Genomic DNA, 14,292 nt, shown 5'->3' on the forward strand with positions numbered 1-14,292 from the left:
AGTATCCTAGACTGTGTAATTGATTGAAGTATTTTGTCTAGTCAAGATTTGGTGCCTCAAATCATGGAAGCTTCATGGCTTCCTCTAGAAATTTAAATCAAACAAATCCCATTGCTAAGATAGGTTTTCATGATGGACAGCCTGCATCGTCCCTTGTTCCACTTACCCATCATTATTGTGTCTCACTCCTATAACCTTTTGTTCCATCTGAACCAAGTCTTCCTGTCTACACATGGCTCCTTTCAGCACTTGACAATCCTAATGATGTTTCTTTCTTTTTTATCCATATTCTTTCAGAAGGAAGCCCTCTCATCTTGCTTCTGCCAGTCTTTAGGCTTTAAATTATATCTGTCATCAAGTGATGCTCTCCTGAAATCTGATTATCTGAGGGGCCAAATTTGTTGCAGGAATCCACAGGTGACATAATTACATGCCTACTTATGCCTCTAATTTTCTAAAGCTCTCAAGATTCTACGTTTAGGGAAAATGTTAACTCAAAGGGCACTGCGTTATCCTGATTTTCCTATTGTCACAAAAGAAAGCAAATGGCAGAATGCCGCCTTGGGTGTAGATGTTGTAGAGCACCGCAGCACCCTGCTCTCAGCTGAACAGTCCACACTTGCTGTTTGCCTGCCCTATCTACTGAGAAGACGGCAACTGGGAACAGGCACTTTGTGCTGCACAAAGCAGTTGTGCCCAAGCCAGGAGAGAGTATATTCCCTTCATTTCACGTGCTCAGGCTGCCATTTTTAGAACTACTTCCTTCCAATACGCAAAACATTTAGAGTTGATGCATCACCATATCCTTTAAAAGTCTCAGGTGGGGTTGAGTATATCATGAAGAGGGGAAATTGGGATAGAGTAGCTTAGGAGCTACGGCTAACCTATGCAGAAATGCTAGTGAACAAATTAGGATTATTTCCATCAGAGAAAATGGATTTAAAATGAGCAAGCTGCTCCCTGAGATAGGCAGAGGAGATTGATTTCCATTGCCAAGCTCTGTGGAGGGAGCTGATTTTGAGGAGGGTTGGCCCAAACCTTGGGTAACCTCTGGTAACATGGATCTGGGAGAATGCAAGGACCAGGTCTGTCTTATCTCTGGGACCCACAGAAAATGGAGAGCATTAAGAATCTTATTAGAAAGGGATCCTCAATTAGGAATTTTCTTTCCTACGTTGCCTAGTTCATGATGATTTTTAAAAAATGAAACGTGGATTACTTTGCAGTTCTACTGGTGAAAGAGAAAGTTACAATTCTAGAGAACTTAACTGTGAAATTCACTTTGTATTGAGACCAGAAAACTAGGTTTCTACAGGCACCAAGATTTAAACTCCCAGAAGGTTCTGTCTGAGGTTGAGGTAGGAGATTTAAACAGGGTGCTGGGGGAAAACACCCACGCAGTCAGCAGACAGAGAGGAGACCATGAGGAAATGGCTGGGAAGAATATGTCTTTAGCTGGGCAGTACATTTCAGAAGGGGGCTGCATTTGCTCTAATGCCACACCTCCTCAGGTCAGACCAGCATCCTCGGCTTCGATACCTAACTGTTCTCTAAAAATCTCTCAGCAACAATGCGGGTATTATGGCCAGCGGTTGAAATTGATGTACTTATGGATTCAAATAAAAATCTTATTATGATAAGGAAGTTTTAGTTCTTTTCATCTTAAACACAGGAAGACAGGAGTATTTTACAATATGTCTGAAAAAATGCCATGTATAGGACAGTATTTAAAGACATCTTAAAAGATTTTAAAAGTAAGATGTAAGTGAAGACATTTCCAGAGTGAATTCTTCAGCCCTAGAGGCTGAATAGCTGCAAAACTCAAATTCAAGTACATTCCCTTTCTTGTGAGGATTTCGATGAATGAGGGAAATGAAGATTTGGCTACAGACAACACTCCTTCACAGTACTTATCGCTGGTTAACGCTGGATGAGCTTTATTTATGTTGCTATTCTACAAGAAAACATGACAGGGCTTAAGCCCCAGCAGGCCCTGGTTGGACGTCTTGTCTTGATGTATAAAATAGTTGTTCCCTCATCTTGCCTGAGCATGAAATGGTGTGAAATGACATGTTCTATATTATCAGCAATTCCTTATTTTGATTGGAATTATTTCACGCAGTTTCAAATAAATATAAATTACAAGCAAAATGCAGGGAAGTGGTATGAATGCCAAGTTTCATGAGGGCATTGTGACTCATATCAGAGACGTCCTCACTTTTCCTGTCCTGTTTTGTTTTGTTTTTTTTCAGTACGAGGATAACAACTGCTCTGCTGACAAAATGCTAAATACTTGCACATGTTCCTTTAAACCCCCAAAACAAGCCTTGATTCTCAAAACGAGTTTTTGTTCTGGTATTACACCCTCTTCCCACCAAAGTCTCATAAAACAATGCAAAATACCCTACGGAAAGCAGTGCACTTCCCACCACTTAATCACTTCCCACCACTTAATCACCATGTTCCTTGGTGTTGTTTCATTCACAAATGCATAAAATATCCAGGAAGTTCCTTGTGAAATGAGCCAGAAGCAAAATAACACACTCTTCCTGACCTCCTTGCTAAATATACAGTGATTTATAATTACTAAAAAACTCAGATGAAAATCATTCTGAGGTATTACTTTCCTCCTGGGCTGAAACACCAGTGTTTTTATTTTCACACCACTGGCTACAAGATACCATCAGATACCTAATAACTTTACTATCGATTTAAGTTGGTAGCACGATCATCCTTCTTATTTCTGCCGCATCCCTGACAAACGGGAACAACAAAAAAATTTAACCTCTAGGGGATAGTTTCTCATTTTACTGTAGGTGACATAGCAAATAAAAGGCTTTCAGCGTTTGCTGCCCTCAGTTGTGTAAGCTGTTTAGGAGAAAAAGTGATACTGTTGGTTCTTTTTCCTTGGCTTGTGCAGTTTAATCTTGCCCAGCTCAGGAGAGCTTTGCCATCTAGACTTGGGGTATGTGGCCAGAATGGTGACAACCTCACCCACTCCAGGGGGATTATGTGAAAGGAAAAAAAAAAGTATTTGGTCCTGAATACCAGTTAGGGAGTGTGTATGTGTGTGTGTGTGTGTGTGTGTGTGTGTGTGTGTGCGCATTTGTGGGAGTGGGTGTTTGCAGCAGGGCAGCAGAGAGGCAAATTTGGAAACATCACACCTCCAAAGGGAGAAAAGAGCTAAGTGTGAAGACATTTCAACAATTTTCCCTTTTTCCCAGTTTAGTTACTACAACTCAGAAGTCACGTATTCTTCAACCTAACCATCTCAAATAAATCCAGGTATCTGCAGCTCAATGGGGCTGGCCCGTCGGGTGGGCGCTGGGCGGCCGGGACTACTTGCCATTGCACTGCCCTGTGGAGGTGAAGCGGTAGCCGGGCTTGCAGTCGCAGCGGTAGCTGCCCGCAGTGTTGATGCACTCCGCGTTGCGCTGGCACACCGGGCCGTTCTGACACTCGTCGATATCTACAAGCAGGAGAGAACTGAATTACAGGGAGGGCAGAATCTGGTGTCAAGCCGATGAAGCCTCTCACACAACGTGGATTTATATTTTCTCGTTTTGATCGGTTCTACTGAACAAACCATGGAAGATGGAAAATTTGTTTTCTAATTTTTCTGTTTTACAGATATTTTTCAGAAATGCAAATACTTGATTTATCACCACACACGGCTTCTAATGCTGCTAATGTCTAGAAAAAGCTGTGAAACTCAGCTTCAAGGGCCAGGACTTGATACGGGTATAGACCAATATCCTAGGAAATCTTGTATTTGCTCAAAGCCTGGGGGTTTTAGGATTCAGTTGGGTTGCTTTTGTCTGGAAGGTTGTGAGGTCTGCAGAGCAGAGCATCTCAAACCTTAATGTGCATATGAATCACTTCGGATTTTTTTGAAAGGCATCTCTGATTCAGCATGTCTGGGGAGAGGCTTGAGACTCTGTGCTTCCAATAAGCTCCCAAGTGATGCTGGGTGCTCCTGGTCCACAGACAGTGCTTTGAACTGCAGGGCTGCACAGGCTCTTGCTTAAATTTCTGCCACATGGCAGTCAAATCAAGGAGACTTAACATGAGAGATTGCACATAAAACCACTGAAAATAACCAAACGCTCACTATCAAAGGAAAGAATAAAATGGATATTGTGTGCTCCAGGGCTTTGACTACGCTCAGGGAGTTGTTTGTCTATCTTTTAAAAATTTTAACAGCTACCTAATACAGTTCAAATTCACGGCATTGCAAAAGTTACTGCACGGTCCAGGCTATAGCATGGGGCAAAATACATATTCCCTTCCCCTGCTCTTATGAAACATTCTAATTCAGTCTAAATCCGGGAAAGGGAATAGCCTGTAACACAGGTGGGAGTCAGCCCAGCACCAGTACTGGGGTTTCATGCAGAAGTCGGCTCAGCCAAAGAAGTTCCCACAAGGGGGCGGCAAATACATCAACCTAGGCCTCCTAGGTGTAGTGCTTTTGTGGTGGGAAAACCTCAGGACTATTGGCAGTCAGTGGGAGTTACCGTCTAATATGGGGTGTGCCTCCTCTGTACAACAGATACAGAAGCAGAATATGCCTACCTTGGGTTACGGTGGACCCAGGACCCAGGACCCAGCACCACCTCACCCACCAGGCCTGCCCTGCTCTTAATGAAGGGTGTACAGAGACACAGAGGGTACCTTGTGCAGTTGGAGAAGCCAATCGGTGTCACAGACGAGCATTTCTGTAACGCGTCAGGTGCCTAACATCTGATTATAGACGTACTTGGGCAGACACATGGACCCTCCCTAAGTCACTTCTGGAATCCATTCCAATTTCAGTCTGGCTGAGGCATGTACTAAATCAACCTTCCTTTTCTGATTCTGCGAGCTAAGAGTGTGCTGGGAAGCCGCTGACCCTGGATTAAACGTTCACCCTGAAGATGGATATCCTACGAAACGGACACCGCAAGTTGGAGCGCTTTGTAATCTCCATATCCACTGAATGCTACCCTGACAGCAAAGTGCCTTACGCTGGTGCGGCTGTAGGTTTTCAGTCTCATGTGTGTAGCAAGGTCTAGGTTGACGTGGTGGCCCTGGGTGGCCTTGCCTCTGGTTTCTGGCCAACGGCTGCTGCTTCAGCAGATCTAAGTGCCAAAGAGGCACCTGGGTAAAGTAACCAGCTCTGAATGGAAGAGAAGGGGAGATGCCACAGAAGGCGGCAGACATCCTGAGGCATGTACGACAGGTGGAAGACAGTGGCTATGAGCAGGCAACCACCTCTCGCACTATAAGGTCACCTGCTGTGGGCTTTCTTCTCCATTCCCACATCGTGCCTCCTCCCCACACCTGATCCTTGACGACCTGAAGCCCAGGGCCCGAACCAAAGCCCGAAATGACTATCTCCTTAGGAAGGCTAGGAATGGCTGTCACCCTGTTCCCACTCCCCCGCAGAGCAGGCAGAGGAAGGGACGTGGGCCAACTTGGCCATAGGAACAGAAAGCCTGGTGAGGAGAATTTAACAAGCATGTGCTTGGGGCTGTAACTTGACTCATGGTCTATAAGTTGTCCCCAATTTAGGAGAAAAAGATTTTTTTAATATTAAAATGTTGACCTATGTGCTCTAATACATGCTCTAAGGAGCAATAAGCCTTTCTAACATGAACAAAAACTCTGCTAGAGGCTCTAAGTTTAAGTATTAAATAGAAAATTATGCTAGCTGTCCTAGGGCCCATGGTATATTTAATAACCGGTAACGTCCCTTTTACTAAAATGTAAAAGAACACTATCTTCCCCAGATGTCGGAAAAATATGAAGTGCGGTAAGGAATGCGCAGAATCACAGCACAAACACATGGCAAGCGGAGGTAATTTGAAAATGAAAAAAGTACCATTTGCACGCATGCCAACATTCTTCATATAAAATCGAATTTGCTGTTCTTGCCATTTGGAATTCTCTCATGCATTTGAAATATTTGCATTAACCTTGTTTTCACTTGGGAGGAGCAAAGGCTCCGTTTGGAAGAGAACACTGATTTTGAGGTTCAGCTCAAGATGACTGCCCACCACTCATGCTCACTTTCAAGCAATGTGAAACAATAGCCATCTATTGGACACACCCGGGATCTCGAGGCTTTTCCATATCAGCTGGGAAATCTAATACATTGTGTGTGGGGGGAGAGGGCTGGGGAATGGACATCCTGCTTTCCCCGCTGCGTGTTAGGGAATTTTTACATGAAATGTCTGTTGATCCACATGGTGCCCTTCACTATTGCTAGAGTTTGATGGATTTCTGAAATTCCAATGTTGTGAAATTGACCACGTGTGTGTGTGGGTATGTAGCTCATCGGGGTGGCTCATTTCTGGATGTGATATGGTGACAGCCTCTCTTACCTTCACAAACCAACAACTTGTCATTATAGAAGAAGCCCACTGGACATTCACATCGGAAGCTGCCAACCATGTTGATACACACGCCATTTTCACAGACCCCTGGGATCTCCCGACATTCATCGATATCTAGAAACAGAGCAGGTACGTGTGAGTGACGGAACGGCACGTGGTCCCTCTGCAGGGTAAACTGGAATTGGAAGTCAGCTGCTTCTAATTCATTCTATGTAAGGTCTAAAGCCAAAGAAGAGAAAGTGCGTGTGTATGTGTGTGTACATGCTTGCGTGTGTGCTGGGGTGGTGATGGAAGCGGGGACGTCAGTGAACAGCAAATTGAGATAACTAGACTGCGTGTCAGACACGCATGCGTCTATCTGATTGACTATCTGTTTTTCTGGTTTTGTTTTATAACATCGGCTTTGTCCAGGTAGGAGCCATCTTTGTCCCCACCGGGCCCTGTGCACCAGATGAGTAGAATAAAAGTGACTGCCAAGAGAAAGTGGTCTCTCTACCCCAAGTGTGTGGTGGTGTTGGTCTAGAATGGGAGAGGAGAGCTGGTGAAGAACAGAGGAGGAGCCCATGGTCACGGCCAACTCTGATCTTCCAAATTCCACTTCAACACCCCCTTTCTCCCTCACATGGCTTTCAAATGGAAGTAAGTCAGGTCTGGGGATGTAAGCTGGGCCTGGGCTGACCATGAAGACAGAGCAAGCACCAAGGAAGGACTGTCACAGTAGACCGTGGCTTCCCAAGCCCAGGCGCCGGGGCTGGCTTCTACGCTACGGTGTTACCGGCCCCTGGTACACTGTCTGACAAATGTTAAGTGCCAATTAAAATGTATTCAATGAAGAGCCAGTACCTGGAAGTGGGGTTGGTGAGCATTAAAACAGGACCAAAGTAGGAGTGAGAGCAGGGCCAGGACCCAGGCTGCTAAAGCAGGCTGGCCAGCTGGTGAGGGAGCCACGTGGGCAAGTCTGGTCTCCTCACCAGCCTGGTGGGTCCACTCGCTGTTTGACCTGCTCTGAACTCCTGACCATTCAGTGTCCTCTAGGATAATAATGGTAACAGTGACAGTAACAGTAGTGTCTCCCTTGCTATATGCCTGGTATATTTCTCAAGCATTTAAGCTGGATTTAGTTACCAAATCATCAGGGCCACCCTATGAGATGGTCTCTAGGTACTCTGACTATCCTCATGATGCAGATGATGGAACTAATAAGGCCAAGTGAGAGCATGGAACTTGCCAAAGACCGTACAGCCAACAGGAGGCAGAGTTGGGATTCGATACCAGGAATCCGCTAACAGGCTGTCCTGTCTCTCGTATGCTTTTCCACAGTCAAACAGTCTTCACAAAACCTTTAGCGAAGTGCTTGTTATTCCCAGAGGGCCCCTCTACCAGCCCTCTGGCAGAGTTTCACAAAACACTTCAGAAGCCGGGAGGGAATGTAAAGCTTTGGTCTTTCCAATCCATTAGGTTTCTGTTATTGTTGTTGAGATACTTTCCTTTACATATCACAGTCAGGAGCCTCTGCAAGATACTTTGTTTGCATAAATTGTAAGAAGATGGCTATAGACTTAAGTGGAACTCACAAGAGCTTTCAGAAGAATCACACCCTAAAGCCAATCTGTTTTAAAGGAGAAATTTGACAGAACATGGACTTAACGTTGGACGTTTTTCTAAAGGGCTTGATTTTGTTTGAGGACAAATTGACCTCTTTAATGGAAGTAAACCAGCTTAGAATATCAAAGGGTATATTTCCATTTTGAATACAAGTAATTATGTTTTAGATTTTTCACACATTTGTCATTCATGTTCTTAAAAAGTTAGGCAAAGAAATATCACAACTATGAACTATCAGCAAAAAGCAAAAAAAAAAAAAAAAAATTCAGACATTCTTGAACTAGGTACGGGTTAAAACATGAAATGTTATGTTCACATTCATTTGTTTTAAATATAAGAGATGTATTTTCAAGTTTAACAATAACAGGCTGGGTCAAATTTCTAGCCATTGTTAGGCATAAAAGAGCAAAAGCATATATTAAAAATTATATTTTCTTTTCCTGTCTGGATTCCATTTGAACTTCAACTTGGAAAAGTTTATGTTTAAAGACAAGATTAATAAACTTGCTATAGTTTTAACCCCACACGAATGGGTTCTATATGCCAACAATCTTCAGACCTTTCAGAAGAAGAGTATAAAGCTTAAATAAAACAAAGTTTCTCAGTCATCTAAATATTTTGTCATGCTGGAATTTGCTAACAATAAGTATACTGCTAACTATCACATTTCCAGCTTTCAAGAGCTAGCGGCAAAGCAAGCTGTGAGTCAGGACTGGATTCTGGTCTCAGCTCTGTTATTAATTAGCCAGGTGACCTCAGCTGAGTCCCTTCCCCTGTCTCGGCCTCTGTCCCCTCAACGGTAAGGCAAGGCCTAGCTGATGTGGACTAGACGATGTCTGAGGCCTTTCCAGTTTTATTAGTGGATGTTGTTCATGCTATTTTGAGTCTTTGCCTGCTGCCAACATTAGAAGGTAGGCCTTGCTGGGGTACACGCCTGGTCCATCCACGGAGAACGATGGACTCTACTATTAAAGACCGCTCATCTTCAGATCAGAGATTCTAAGGAGATGAAAAGATCTGTTTTGGGAAGGGGAAAAACAAAGCAGCTAGAGCCGGGTGTTTCATGCCAATGCCATTTAACAGGTTTTCTTTCCAAATCATGAAGTTTCTTTGGATGTTGACTAGGCTACGGAGCCATATGTATTTGGCACTAAGAGAGCCAGGCATCATGATTGCTGGAGCAGACCCTTGTTTTCTTAAACAAGGTCATTGGAAAGGCTGATGTGGATTTCAGTTTACTTATTAGGAATAAGATGGAACAGACCAAGTGGTGATGTTTGCTACTAGACACAACTGCTCAGAATTAAGAGGGGCATCTAAGGATCCATATAAATCACACTGGGGAAAGACTCTGAGAATGCAGTAGCTTTCCATCTGCTTTCATGTTATTTGGTTTTAAACCACAAAGGCATCACTTCCATTGGCTGAACGCTGTGCAGTACTTCTGAATCCTGCATAAGCTTCACTAGCACCGCAGTGGTGTCTGCTCCAGTTACCAGACAGGGCCTCAGATTGGAAAGTTTTTTTTTTTTTTTTAATTTCACATCTAAAAATCCCAAAGCAGATGACCTGAGGAGATTCTATGTGAGATAAAATTGATCCACCTACACATAAGGATTGGTATGAACAGTCATATTAAACTCAGGTCTTAGTCAGATGGAAGGATTGGGAATTATAGTCAAATCAAAAGTCAACTGGCCCTACTCCCAGAATCTCTCTTTGTTGATGCCTAGGGTTGGTTTAACTAAGCTTGATTGTAATTCTGTGAAAAGCTTTCCAGTCCCCTTAATCATGACCGACAAATGCTGCTGCCAATTAGGTGGAGCTACACAGGGTGTCTGTACTGTTTGTTTCAAACTAAGAATCAGAGTTTCAATAAAGCTAAATGGCACTGTTTAATGATTTGTTCCTTCTAAGAAAAAAAAAAGAGCAAACTGAGAAAATAACAGTGTGTACTTCCTTTTCTTAACACAAAGGCAGAGACAAAAAGTTCCAACAAAGGCATCACAACTCACCAACAGGTAAACCAGTGTAAATGTCGATGACGAAGCCTGGCCTTTGACTTCCACAGAGTGTAGCAAATTCATCTGCAGTGATTGAACAAAGGTGGGTTGAGCGGGGTGGGAACAGGGGTCAGCAGAGAGCAATAATTAGGCTGAACAAAATTACTTTGCATCCATTCTTGAAAGGTATTTACCTGTATTTTGAAAAATTTAAAATAAAAAATTAATCTGAAAATTCCTACAGATGGTGTAAACTTCTCCTTAAGACAAACACTGAAGGAAAAGTGACCTCATGTTGATGTAATAATGAGGCAGAAGCAGAGGTTTCTATATCATATGCCACTCATTTGTATGATCTTGCCTGTAGAAATCTGGGTTTCTATAAGGATGTTGTTCAGCTCTGAACCCAGGGACTGGCATGAGTGCCTCTTTCCACTCTGCATTAAGGGATCTAGGATTTAACGAATGTATACAAAAGCCATTTCCTCGATAGACTGGGGGAGACCATGGCAAATCTAGCTAAGTTCTTGATATGAGGTCTATTAATGACTAATTCACGTCAAACAACCAACTCACCTCATTACTTCAAGTTTTGGAGCTGGATTTCTTTTGGTGCAGCTCTCTTGTTCTCTCTCTCTCCCTCCCCCCGACCCTTTATCTTTCTCTCCTTCACCTGAATTCATCAAAGTTGATAATAAAGGATGCACTAAATGTCATCTGTGGTCCCTTTTAACTCTGCGATTCTGTAATTCCAGATCATGAGTGTAACCAGTATAGCATGGTATCAATTTAAGCTCAAGATGGCCATTGCCTTGTGGGTCAAACCTACTGAAAATTAGTAAAAGGTTTCCAAAAGTATTTTAATCAAAATGTAACATGTTCTCTTCCTAGTGCTTTTATTTCCTTATAAAAAAAGGAGTGAGGGTCCACTTCCAACAAGTGTCACGCCACCTCCACTGACCATCCAGATTTCAGGGACTCCTAAAATGTGTGCAGACTGCATAGCTAATGAACAGCCATGGCTGGATTTGGCCAATATTCAACATGAAGACGAAACCTTGCATTTTATATTAAGAGTATGCAGGTTCTTAAAACTCAGACAGATATTTCTGAAAGTAAATGACAGTCTTTATCAGAGATCTCCAAAGTGGTCTGCAGGGGAATGTACAATGATCCATCAAGGTAAAAAAGAAAATACTAGGATGTCTGTCTTTGTAAAATCCAATTTTAAAATTAATTTTGTGTATCTTTTGTAATAGAACAGTTTATGAAAATAATCAATGCATTTCTCAATATAATTGAAAACAAACATATAGAGACATATACACATATACTTTTACTTGTAAATACACACAGCAAGTGTGTGTAACCTCCAGGTTTTTTAACGATAGGTATGTATGATCAAAAGATTTGAAGGCCACTGGTCAAGATCAGGGGTCAGCAAATTTTTTCTTAGAGGGCTAAAAAGTAAATATTTTAGGTTTTGCAAGCTGTGCAGTCTCTGTTGAAACTACTCAACTATTTCACGAAAGCAACCATAGATAATATGTAAATAAACTAGTGGGGCTGAATTCTAGTAAAATTTTATTTACTAAAATTTGAAGTTCATAAAATTTTCAGGTCATGACATATCATTCCTTTGACTTTTTTTTCAACCATTTAAAAATGTCAAAATTATTTTTAGCTTGTGGGCCATACAAAAATAGGAGGAGGGCTGGATTTGGCCCATGGGCTCTTGTTTGCCAACCCCTGGTCGAGCAACATCTTGCAGAGTGGAGACAACTCGTAATGCTAAGTAATGGTTATTACACTCTTTCCAGAGTAAACAATGGATGAAATGGTATATTTTACTAAAAAAGAATCTTCTGTTTTATGCACTGTCAGGTAGCACCAGACAATAGGTTTAGGATTTTACATATCACTGTGGGGAATGGAGTAGGTCCCACACAATTCTCAGATCAGTACTCTGCATGGTAGTTCATTCAATCTAAATCATAAAGATAATCTAGATCATCATTAGTAAACGATGTCCTCATGATATATATGACATATATCATCTACTGTGTAAGAACACTGCACCAAAGTTTTTGCTTCATTTACTGCTAAGATGTAAATTAGACTTTTTTTTCCCAAACAGATAACATTATTTGGATTTTTCTGCATGAGGATATAGAAGAAGAAATTTCTCTAAGATCTCAATATCAAGGAGTTGATCTTTTCTGCTTGTCTTTAGTGTTGATTTTGCTTTGTGGTCATTGAGACTCTTAGATTCGATCACATCTCTCTCTATATGAGCTGCTAGAAGGTTTAGAGCCCAAGTTATTGCTCGTTGCTGGCAAGTGTGTAGGAATTCCCAACTTGGATCGTGTGTATTACCCTTGTTCCTTGCTCTGAGTTTCTTACCCTTGCCTGCCATTTGCATTAGGCCTTCTTATTTTACATTTGCATCTTTGTGGGCCACCTTGAATTCTTTCTGGAACAAGATTAGTTATAAATAAGTAAAACTGATAGGACTATGGTTTACTTATTTGTCATACTGCTTTGCCCAGTGTTTCCAGACTTTTAGTCATATGGCAGACTCCATAACAATGTTTATATTTTTGTGATATACTGAGTCTATACGTCTGGTGAATGGACCTGGGTATAAATTAGAAAGCGTATTCTGTGACTCAGTTTTCAGCTGCAAGGACCAAGATCAACTGTGAATTTAACTATTTGCCCTTGTGAGCTAATCCTTTCTTATGAAGATCAACGATGCACCCTTTTCTTCCCTTGCTGAGATTCATTTCCCCAACAATTTGTGGGTAATGTACCGAGCTATCTTTCTGGTAACGGTGAAACTAAAACTCACCTGTGCTTGGGATGGGACACTGTTCACAGGGCTTATTCCAGGCCCGGCCAATGTTGTAGGAACAACAGCACATCTTCTTGGTCATATTGAACAACAGTTCTCCGTCGCAGGTCTGGTTGTCAGCGTAATAGTTCCTGTAGCACAAGCTTCTCCTCATATCTAGAAGAAAGGAGGAAGTTAAGGGAATGGTGATGCCATGGGGAAATCACGACAGGGAGATTCTAAAGGGATACTTAAGGAGTGAATCTCTTTTGAAGTGTATTGTAACTTGACTTCAATCAGGGCAGGAAAAGCCTGCTCTCACACAGCTCTCCGTCGTCCTACGCTGCTACAAGGAAAAGGACTTTGAGAAATATATTCCCTGTTGTTTTGTGCCACAGAACTTAGTCATTATGTAGCTGCGGTGTTAATAAACTTTACGTGACTCTCCACCCAGTCTCCTAGTAACAATTCTCCCCTGCTATTTGGCAGTGATTTTCTCATTTCCGACTCATGATGTTTTAATACTGTAGGTCAGTGCTGTAAATATAGTTGTATAAAGATACACCCAAAGTCAAACAAAAGAAGTACTATTAAACCTTTGTTTGGGATTTTCCAACATTACATTTTAAAGAAAACTCCCAACCACCCACACGAGGTGGTGAGAAAAGGCCCAGCTTATGCTTTACAGGGGAGGAGGCTCTCTCAGTCAAAGGGTGGCAGTACTCGCTCTTATGAGTAACATAATGCTGAGGACTAATTGCTGCCTCGGAAGCTCTTTTTCTCTTTGCAGATGAGGACCAAACATGCACTATAAAGAAAAGCTGGGACTTACCCATGCAATTATTCCCCCCATTCACTTGCATGTAGTCTGGAGGGCAAATACAGGTGTAGTTGCCCACGGTGTTATAACAAGTCCCTGGACCACAGATTCCGGGAGTTTCACATTCGTTCACATCTATAATCCAAAGAGAAAGGTGGTATGTGAATATGGAAATTTCACTCTTTGGAATGGTCTGGTACTCAGGGTCAATATAAATGTTGATGGTCTTGGAGAAAATCCACAGGGCACTTCGCAACCTGGATAAGGAAAATGGATGTTTCATTCGTCAGTGTCCTTAGTCTGTGCTAATGTGTGCATTTTCAGGAGAGGAGTTTTAGGAAAGGAGATTTTACCTTCTGATATGAGTTCTTAATAAACGAGTCCAAAACATCCTCAAACACGTGCAGTGATGGTAATGTGGAGAAATTATAATTCTCAAGTATCTTTCAGGAAGATAGCTAGGTACTTCACATGTTCACAAAATCTCAGGAAGGATATGATATATCCTGAAGCCATCAAAAACTGGCTTCATGAATCTGCACTGGTAAGACAGCACAGAAGTAGGTATATCACGCCTCCTTCCCCATTTTCAAACACAGGGGTTGATTCTAATTTTTGTTAACTCCGTGGGTCTTAAGCTGTGTCATGTGTATTGTG

General features: G+C 42.2%; 1 protein-coding gene across 1 annotated transcript in view; it reads right to left on the minus strand.

Moving 5' to 3' along the window:
* Positions 1 to 14,292, minus strand: part of FBN1 (fibrillin 1) — a 252,869-nt gene that overhangs the window by 50,832 nt on the left and 187,745 nt on the right. The window contains exons 41-45 of the mRNA XM_068551179.1: positions 13,648 to 13,770; positions 12,834 to 12,992; positions 9,995 to 10,066; positions 6,363 to 6,488; positions 3,347 to 3,469 (exon numbers count right to left, since the gene is read on the minus strand). Coding sequence (XP_068407280.1) covers positions 3,347 to 3,469; positions 6,363 to 6,488; positions 9,995 to 10,066; positions 12,834 to 12,992; positions 13,648 to 13,770 — 603 coding nt within the window. The remainder of the gene's footprint in view (positions 1 to 3,346; positions 3,470 to 6,362; positions 6,489 to 9,994; positions 10,067 to 12,833; positions 12,993 to 13,647; positions 13,771 to 14,292) is intronic.

Source organism: Eschrichtius robustus, chromosome 1, assembly GCF_028021215.1.
Source record: "Eschrichtius robustus isolate mEscRob2 chromosome 1, mEscRob2.pri, whole genome shotgun sequence".
Classification (NCBI taxonomy): domain Eukaryota; kingdom Metazoa; phylum Chordata; class Mammalia; order Artiodactyla; family Eschrichtiidae; genus Eschrichtius; species Eschrichtius robustus.